This window comes from Ursus maritimus, unplaced genomic scaffold, assembly GCF_017311325.1.
Source record: "Ursus maritimus isolate PB19 unplaced genomic scaffold, ASM1731132v1 scaffold_27, whole genome shotgun sequence".
NCBI lineage: Eukaryota > Metazoa > Chordata > Mammalia > Carnivora > Ursidae > Ursus > Ursus maritimus.
The window spans coordinates 27,327,552-27,336,225 of record NW_024425230.1 but is presented as its reverse complement, the minus strand read 5'-3'; the positions used below and the strand labels follow the sequence as shown (position 1 = coordinate 27,336,225).

The 8,674-nt window shown below is 58.9% G+C and overlaps 2 protein-coding genes across 2 annotated transcripts in view; both read right to left on the bottom strand.

Moving 5' to 3' along the window:
- Positions 1-83, bottom strand: part of LOC121105500 (insulin gene enhancer protein ISL-2-like) — a 1,471-nt gene extending 1,388 nt beyond the window's left edge. Inside the window, exon 1 of the mRNA XM_040642619.1 lies at positions 27-83. Within this exon, the coding sequence (XP_040498553.1) occupies positions 27-83 (57 nt within the window). The remainder of the gene's footprint in view (positions 1-26) is intronic.
- Positions 84-609: 526 nt separating this feature from the next.
- On the bottom strand, positions 610-6,311 carry LOC103682476 (insulin gene enhancer protein ISL-2). The gene is made up of 6 exons (XM_040642624.1): positions 6,152-6,311; positions 5,131-5,320; positions 4,589-4,851; positions 2,512-2,795; positions 1,772-1,939; positions 610-1,361 (listed from the first exon to the last, which is right to left on the bottom strand). The coding sequence occupies exons 1-6, from the start codon at positions 6,207-6,209 to the stop codon at positions 1,245-1,247; spliced, it is 1,080 nt and encodes a 359-aa protein (XP_040498558.1). The 5' UTR covers positions 6,210-6,311; the 3' UTR covers positions 610-1,244.
- Between the last annotated feature and the right edge of the window lie 2,363 nt (positions 6,312-8,674).

Below are 8,674 nucleotides of genomic sequence, written 5' to 3'. Positions count from 1 at the left end.
AAAGCGCCGGCAGGGCCCGAGCGCACCGGCCCAAAATGCAGCGAGGAGTGGAGGGTCGGCCCTCGGCGGGCACCAGGCTGCATTCTGCTCCAGAAGCAGAGGCAAGGCGGAGGGAACGAGACGCCCTCGCGAGCCTGACCGCAGGCTGGAGTCCGCCGAAGAGCTGTCAACCGAGCGTCGCAAGTTTCCCGCTCAAAGGAGGTCCCCCCACCTGCCCCTCGGGCCTCGACCGCGAAGCGCAGGGGACGGGACTGGAGGGTGCGCAATGCCCAGGCGGGCCTGGAGCAGGGAGCGCGCCCCGGCTTCCGGGAGGGCTAGCGGCGCTTTCCGCGCGGGCCGGGGCCGCCGGGGGGCGCACGGACCCAGCCCCGCCCCCCGGGCGGCGCCCAATCCCCGCCGGGCCCGCCCTGGGCCGCCGGGAGCCCTCGGAGCAGCGGCGCGCGAGACGCGGGCACGAGCAGCTGGGCCCACCCCCGGGACTCCACGGCGGGCTCCGCCGGGCTCCGTTTTCATTGAAACAAGCTCCAAGCCCCAACCTGCGTCCGGCCGGCCCTCCCGCTGCGCCCACAGCACACAGGAGCAGCATCGCATCGGGTTATTATTTTTTTATTAAGATCAAAATATCCATCCCACTGTGAACTGGCTGTTCTCACAATAAATAATAATAACTTACGTTTTGTTCGGCAAAGGCTCACACACTCTGTCCTCCGTCGACTGATAATTTAAAATATTTTCAAGGAAAGTCTCGTTTCTACTTTTTTCCGGCAATCATGCGCTTTGGGGATTCAGTGTCTGTTCCATCTGGATTGTCCCCGCTTAGAGCCTGGGCAAAGCCGCCAGGGATCGCGGGGCCGGCTTGGGGTAGGGGCCCGCCTGAACGGGTTCGGGGTGGCCCCGCGCCGGATGGGCCCCGCCTGTTCTCCATGGGTGGGGGGCGCGGACAGAGCGGCCCTGGCCACGCGGAGCGAGGGACGAGGAGAGGGCAGAGCTAACGCTAGTAAATCCCAAATTCTGGTTTTGAAAAAATAAAAGTTCTTGGAGGAGGGCTCTTCCGTCTGGTGAAAGCAGGTTGTATCCTGGACCTTTGGGCTGTCCTGGCCGCTTCTCTGTCCTCTCTCTTTAAATAACAATAATAATAATAATTACAAAGGCGAGAGAGTTTTTGGAGCTGGAATGGCTTGAGCATGGGTGAGTCTCATGCAGGGAGCATGCGAGTTCCGCGGGCTGGCGAGGATGGGGTCCTCTCACGTCTCCACGGGACTCGGCACCATGCTGTTGGGGGTGTCCGGGAGCTGCGAGGACAGGGAGGTCACATCGCTGCCGGAGGAGTTGCCTAGGGAGCCAGACTCGGAGAAGGACACCTGGGGATGTGGAGACACCAGGAAGAGGCGGGTGAAGAGGTGCCGGAGCTGCTGCTCCCAGGCCGCATACTCTGAATCGAGGGCATCCCTTAGGGACAAGCCACCGGCTGGGAGCAAGCCCTTTGCAGATGTGGGCCAGGTCCCCAAGCATTCGCTGGGGTATTAGAGCGGGAGCTCGGGTTGGTTAATCCCTCGACCTCCCTTGAGAGTGCTTTAATCCAGGGAGACCTGGTTTACAGCGAATTATGGGCTGAGGTATGGCTGCAGTCCCCTTATCTATCCCCCCTCTCATTGCCTAGAACTGTCCCCAGCCCCTCATCGCCTGGGAAGTCCCTCCTTCCCACCTTGATCAAACAGCTAAATTCCACCCCTGCGAGTCCTGAGGTCCGGTGGGTAGGTAGGGACCTCACCAGCTGCTGGAAGGCAGGTTGGTCCAGGTCACTCTGGAGGGCAAACTCGCTGAGGGCTTTCCACGGTGGCTGGTACGTCTGCACCTCGACTGCGCTGCCCTGCACAGCGCTCTCGTGGCGGATGGGGCTGCCCGCCACCAGGGGCGTCCCAGTCAATCCCTGGAGGCTCTGAGGGACAAGCGGAAGTGGAGGTGAGGGATGTTCAGGCGAGGTCCTGTGTCTCCCACCACACCCTTGACACTGAGTCCCCAGGCACTGGCGCAGATTTGGGGCCTGAAGGTGTCTGGGGGGAGGGACTCCCAACACCACAACCAGGTAGTCCTCCTTCCCCAGTTAAGATACTCCGGACCCAGAAACCTCTACCATAGTCCAGCCTCAATGCTGGGAGCCAACAAGGGGCCAACAGAGCAAAGGAATTAGAGGCCTCTGTTCCCATTTTTCTCGAGGAAAAGTCTCCAAACCAAGCCATGCCAAGAGGACACAACCTGCCCCGACTAGCAGGGGACGCATAACCATGCCGCTTCGGGCTCAGAGCTGTGCCTCCAACTCAGGCCAGCAGCTGGGACAAGGACAAGATCCGACCTCGGGTACGATAATGAAGCAGCCTTAATCCCCAAGGCAAGCCTCTCCCTGAACGCGCAAACAGGCGCTATTTGGAGAACCCAGTTGCCCCTGGCTCTCCCCAGAGCGCGCCCATAAAAGAGCCCGCAGACACTGCGGCGAGGTGCACAGCCCCTCACCGTCTTGTCGTTGTGCTGCTGCTGCTGCAGCTGCTTCATGAGAATGGATTTCTTCTTGTCCTTGCAACGCTTGTTCTGGAACCAGACGCGGATGACCCGTGGGCTCAGGCCCGTCATCTCCACGAGCTGCTCCTTCATGAGCGCGTCGGGCCGCGGGTTGGCGGCATAGCAGGTCCGCAGAGTGTGCAGCTGCTTCTCGTTGAGCACCGTCCGCACGCGGGTTGTCTTCTCCGTCTGTTTGTGCACGTGCGGGCGCAGCGAGGGCTGCCGGCCCGACCCGGGGTCTGCGAGGACAGGGGGACGAGAGGTGAGCGCGGGACCGCCACCCGCCCGCCCAGTGCCCCGCCCTGCGGCGGCCGAGCCCTCCCAGGCCCTATTTCGTTTCTCTACGAGGCCGGTGATTTCATTTTATTGTTCGTCTCCCTTTCCAGCTGTGCGCCCTGTGCGGAGGGAGCTATGCATTTTCGTCCCTTCCCTAGTTCCCCGAGCGGGCCGCCCCAAGCGCTGTCCCCGGAGCGCCCGCAGGGCGTGGGAGTCCTGCGCTAGGCCGCTGCGGGACGCGAGTGGCTGCTCCCGGCCGTGCCTCCTCCACTTACCCGACCCTAGGAATGCCCGCTCGGGCCCTGCGAAGGAGGCCCTCCGGAAGAAGTCGGAGTTTCAGAGGAAGAGGAGGGAGGAGCTCCCAGGACTCTGGAGGGGGAAGGGGGCCGACGAGCGCCCAGAGCGCCGCGTTGCTTTGGGATTAGGGGGCTTGTCTCCCGCTCCTGGGGGCCTGCAAGAGCCTTTCCTCCTCCTTCAGAGACCACTCGGACAAGGCCGCGAAGACCCGGCCTGGGGCGCGGATGGGACTCCAGGGACAGAACGTTCTTCCCTGCCAGCCCTCGGGCCTCAGCTCCCGGGTCTCCTCCTTTAAGGCTCCAGGTTCCCCGGCCCCACGGCCGCTCACCCTCCCAGCCCGAGCGCAGCCGCTAGCATTCTCGCTTGGCTTTGGGTTCTCTCAGCCCCGGGTAAATAGAGCCTGATGCCCGTGGCCCGCAACCCAAACCCGCAACAAACAAAAGGGAGCGCCTCTGAGACCCGAGATGGAGTGCTGTCACCACCAGCTTCATACTGTTTCACACCCCCATCCAAACCAGGTCCACACACCCACGGATACATGCCGCACTGTTTAAATTTTTATCCCCGGGAAGGCATTTCTAGGTCTGGATAAATAGTTACAAATAGCCCATCCAGCCCAATTTCCTCACTCTGTAGGGGAGGCAAACTGAGGACTAGAGAGGGGAGGAGCACTACAAGACCACACTGCACCCTGAGGCTCAGCCTGGCGTAGAAATCTGCGCTTGGGGTCTGTGGCTGCCTGCTGGGCGCTGCCCAGCCTGGGGCACTATCCCTGAGCACTACCGTGCACTCAGACCCCAGCTTCGGATTAGGACCCAGAGCATCGCCTGAAGTGTTTTCTATGATCCCAAAGCCACTGTGCCGCCACACCCTCCTCAAGGAGAAGCACTTGGCTAAGTTGTTCGTCAAACTGGGCCTCAAAATGTGAACACAGACACCCACTCTTTGTTGGGGCAGCCAGCTAGCTAGCCTTCTGGCTGGCTGAGCTCAGGCCCAGCTCTAGGACGGGAGCTGTATTCCTTACACACGTCCCCAGGCAAACCTATCTTTCCTCTCTGGCAATAACACACGCTTGAAATCCCCCATACAGGTTCCCCAGGCAGGCACCCCTTTGATTCTGTTGTCATTCACCCTCCTTCTCCTGGCCCGGTGTCCCAGTATTCCCCATCCTGGAGAACACAGTTCTCCACAATGCCCCCGTATTCACACACTCATGCACACAATCCCGGTTCATGCTGACCCACCAACGAATTGTGTCCCAACCCCCCCACCCCCCGCCCTGGCACACACTCCGGCTGTGCTGCTAGCCACAGTTCTGCACTCATACAGAAGCACACAATCGTGGTAAACAGAACCACGCACGAGTGACAACTTTTCGTCGGAGCACAAGCACCCCTGTACACACATGCAGGCACTCACAACGGCGCCGGCGGCGCTGGCTCCGGCGCGCGCGGCTTACCTGGCAGATGCAGGCCGCGGGCGCCGGGGAGCGGGCCGGGGCTGCGCGGGCTGCCGGCCGCTGCGCGCTCCAGCAGGAGGCCGTGGTCGGCGCGGCAGAGCAGCTCATGCTCCCTCAGCGAGAACTCGTCGCCGGGCAGCAGCTGGCGGCTGCACACGGAGCAGCGGAAGCACTCGATGTGATACACACTGTCCCGCGCCCGCATCACCAGATCGCTGCTGCTGAAGCCCACCTGGCACTTGGCGCACTTGATGCCGAACAGCCTGCGGGCCCAAGGCGCGGTCGTTGTCAGCTAGGAGCCCGAGGCCCGCCTCGCTTCCCGGGCTGCAACCGGCTCCGGGCACGCAAGCCCAGGACGCTTTGTGGCCACAGGGAGCTTGCGGGAACCGGCCCTCGGGGAGTTCGCGGCCCAGACGCGCACGGCGGCACACGTTCGGAGTGGGGGGTGGCCTTCTCCCCAGGCCGGGGAGCGCAGACGAGCCGCCGCCTCCAGCCCCAGCCCCCGCAGGCGGTAGCTGAGCCCCGGCTCTCGCGGGCCTCACCTGACATAGTCCCGCTTGCAGTAGGTCTTCCCGTCTCTCACGAAGCACGTGCACGTCTCGTCCAGGTACTGGCTGCACTCGGCGCACTTGAGGCAGGCGGCATGCCACTCCAGGTCTGGCGACACCCGCAGGATAAACTGGTCGTGGATCTGACTCCCGCAGCCCACGCACATGGCGGTCCCGGGCTTCTCTGCCGGGGAAGGGCGCGGGGCCCGCGTCAGGCCGGGCTGCCCGGATCCGGGCGGGCCTCGGCCACTCCAGCCCCAACCCAACCCGCTCGCTCGCTCGATCCCTTTCAAGAATTGCGACTGCAGGGAAAAGTGGGCTTTCCTAAACGTCCAAACAATTGGAAACGAAAAACCAAAATCTTCTGAATTTGAGAAGGCTTTTTGTCTCCCCTTCACCCCCCCCTTTTTTTTTTTCGCTACTAAATTCATTTGGACGCAGTCGTTTTATCCATATATCTTGTAACTAAAAGGTAAGACAGGTGAGAAGAAAGAATAAAAAGACATTTAAGCACTGCGGACGCCACCTCATCAATACTGAACGGTGATGTTCCGGCATTTCTGTCCACATACTGCCTCTTACAACGACTCCCTCCAATCCCAACACAGACATCAGCTTTCACCGGAGTCTCTTCTCGTCCTCTCCGGCATTTCTTAAATATCCCAGATCAAGCTAGAGAAATCTGCCTTCTTCGAAAAGCCAAAAGACACACAAGCAAAAAAGCCCACACCCCCAAATCAAACCTAATTGCCTTAGCGCAAAACAGAAGCAGATTTCACAGACTGAGGTCAGCCTAGCAGCCTAACATTGAGAAAGAATGTTTAATTATAAATTAAAACAACAGGATTCCAAAGATAAGTGGCCTAAAGGAGAAATGTATTCGTTTCATTTTTTTCTCTCCCAGTGTCCTGTCAAATAGAAGCCACTTGTAGAATCCGCTAAACATTCTTCTGCATTAGAAATATTGCATATTAAGCACACACACATACACACACCCCCACACAGAAAGACTTACTCTTGGAATGATCCCCCATAGCACCCAGGAAAGGATAATGAAAAATAATATCCACCATGCAGAAAAGAGATGTGCGCAAAGTGTGCGGTCAGGGGTAGAAGGACGAGGGTCGCGCGCCCAACCTCCGCTCTTTGGTAACTAACTCCTCCTGCCCCGCTGAGTTGAAGGAGCGATTCCGCACTGGCCCGCACGCAGCATGACGTCAGCACGCACTCGCCCGGGGCCGAAGCTGGGGGCGGGACCTGTGGCGTCAAGAAGCTTCCCCAGAACCGCGGGGGATGCGGGGGAGGTAATGGGGACCTGGGGGCTGTTGGGCGGGGTGGCTTGGGTGGAAGGCGAGGGTGACGGGGGATTGGCTGCAAGGAAATGGGCAAACCCTGATTGGCCCGGAGTGAACAATGGAGGGCAGCCCCCTCGTCCAAAATCTACAAGGATCCTCTCTCTTGCCCGGGGTCGGGCTATCCCTGCTGGACCTTGCGTCACCTCCGAGCTGGCTCCGCGGCCACCGCAGCTCTGAGCTTCCTCTTGGACTTGCGGGGCGGTCTTCCCAGGCATGCCCGAGCGGGGTGATGGATACCTGGGGAGTGCAGGCAGGGGGAGGCCTCTCCTTTAAATGCTCCCTTCTTTCACAAATAAAAAATAATAAAAAAAATAAAAATCTACTGTTTTGGAACGAGAGCTGGGTGGAAAGGGAGGTCTGTTTGGATACAACCATCACTGTCCAGCCAGTCACCTTTCTCTTCTCGTTCGCCTTTGTCCTCAGGGTCCGAGCTAGAGAGGGAAGTTAGGGAACGACCATTGGGGGTTTGGATAAACTCTTTTTAGACTTCTTCCCGTTCCCCACCCCCCACCCATCCCCGCCTGTGGAAAACTTATCCAAGTTGGAGTATTAAGTGGGTAGCGCCAGAACGCAAAATCCGAAGACGCTTGTCGGATCCTGATTCGAGTCTTGACTTGAATTTGGAGGTGGGGCAGAGGGAGGGAGGTTAACTTGACAGATTCCCCTCATCTTTCCCCTACCCGAATAGCACAGCTCCTTCTAGGAACAAGGCTGGGGTCGAATGTGCGTCCTACTTCCCAAATAAGCAGTTTTTATAAACTCTTCTGTTTCATTTCACAAACCAACTGCAACGCAAATAATCAGAAACAAATGTGGTGCGCGGGGTAATTTACTATCTGTGCAGCGGCTCGTGGGTCCTTAGAAAACCCAAGACTTCTGAGCAGAGTGCATCCATTTTTTTCTTTCAAAGAAATCGCTGTGGGTTTTGTTTGAAAGGGTTCAAAGGCTGGCCCATGAATTATAAATAACATGTATCTAACCATGGTGGCTGTTGTTGTTTTCCCGTTAAAAGGTGTACCAAGGACTTGGTGCGCGCCTGGGCGGGACGGGCGCCCGCCTCGGGGTAAAATGTCTCCTCTGGAACCCCAGACCCCTGCCCAGGTCCCTGCGGGCCGGTCGGCCTGAGGGCGCGGTCGAGCGCGGCGGCCCTTCTATTCAAAATCTAAGGCTGTTTGGCCTCAAGCCTCTAGGGTGCTCTCTGGGAAATGGGTGCTGCCGAGGGCGCAGGGAGAGGCTTTGCCGGGAGCCCGGGCTAGGCCCTCGGTGCACACTAACCCAGCTGCTAGACGGTGGTCCGCCGCCCGGCCGGTGAACGCCCATCGGCAGCCCGCGCTGTGTCCAGATCTTCACGCTGCCTGTCCCGTCGTCCTCCCGCAAGGCTTCTGATCAGCACCACTGCCTTCGAAACGTGGGCCCGTCGCCGGTCTGAAATCTCTCTGCCCACAAGCCATGTCTTGCGTCTTTGGCTACTAGCTCCCAAAGGGCGCCCACCGGGAGTGTGCGGGGAGCAGGTCTGCGGGGAGAGGCGGTGGCAATGCTGCGGTTGAATGTGTCTTTGTGAATAGATGAGGTTGAGGAGCGAGGGCGGAGGCAATCTGTGCTTGTGTCTGTGCCAGGCCACTCTGTGACCTAAGGCCTCTTATTTTACTTTTCTGTCCCTCAGTTTCCTCATCTGTAAAATGGGGGATAAAATAATAGCTATCTCTACTATTTTAAGAATTAAACTCTTCTCTGGAAAAGGCTTAGAATAATACTTGGCATATAGTAAGTGTGGAGTACGTGTTAACCATGGTCATTGTTGTTGTTGGCTATGTCCTTGTGTTGGGAGCCTCTGTGTATGCTGTGTCTTTCCTGTGTGGGCGCCTGTGTGTGGATGTGGAGGGGAGGTCGAAATGTGTCTGTGTGTCTACCATCGGAAGATTTCTTTGTATATCTCAGTGTGCATTTGCTCTGGGTGGGTCGGCTGTGGGCGGGCAATCAAGAAGAGTGTATACAGGTGATGTCTGTGTATCTGGGTGCACGGTCCTGTCATGGGGGGCACCAGGTGAGCATACTGGTGAGCTGGGCTGTGTGCCTGGACCATTCGCTTCCCCCTCAGGCCACCCGAAGCCTGGCCTGACTCCCAGCACCTGGCCAGGAACAAGGGAATAATCAATACCTCAGGGATGAAGGCCGCCAGGAGA

Coding starts and splice junctions, on each gene's coding strand:
- LOC103682476 (XM_040642624.1), bottom strand. CDS start 6,209: ATGGTGGATATTATTTTTCATTATCCTTTCCTGGGTGCTATGGGGGAT. Junction 5,321..6,151: donor TATGGGGGATCATTCCAAGA/GTAAGTCTTTCT, acceptor CTTCCCCGGCAG/AGAAGCCCGGGACCGCCATG. Junction 4,852..5,130: donor TGCAAGCGGGACTATGTCAG/GTGAGGCCCGCG, acceptor TTGGGCCCGCAG/GCTGTTCGGCATCAAGTGCG.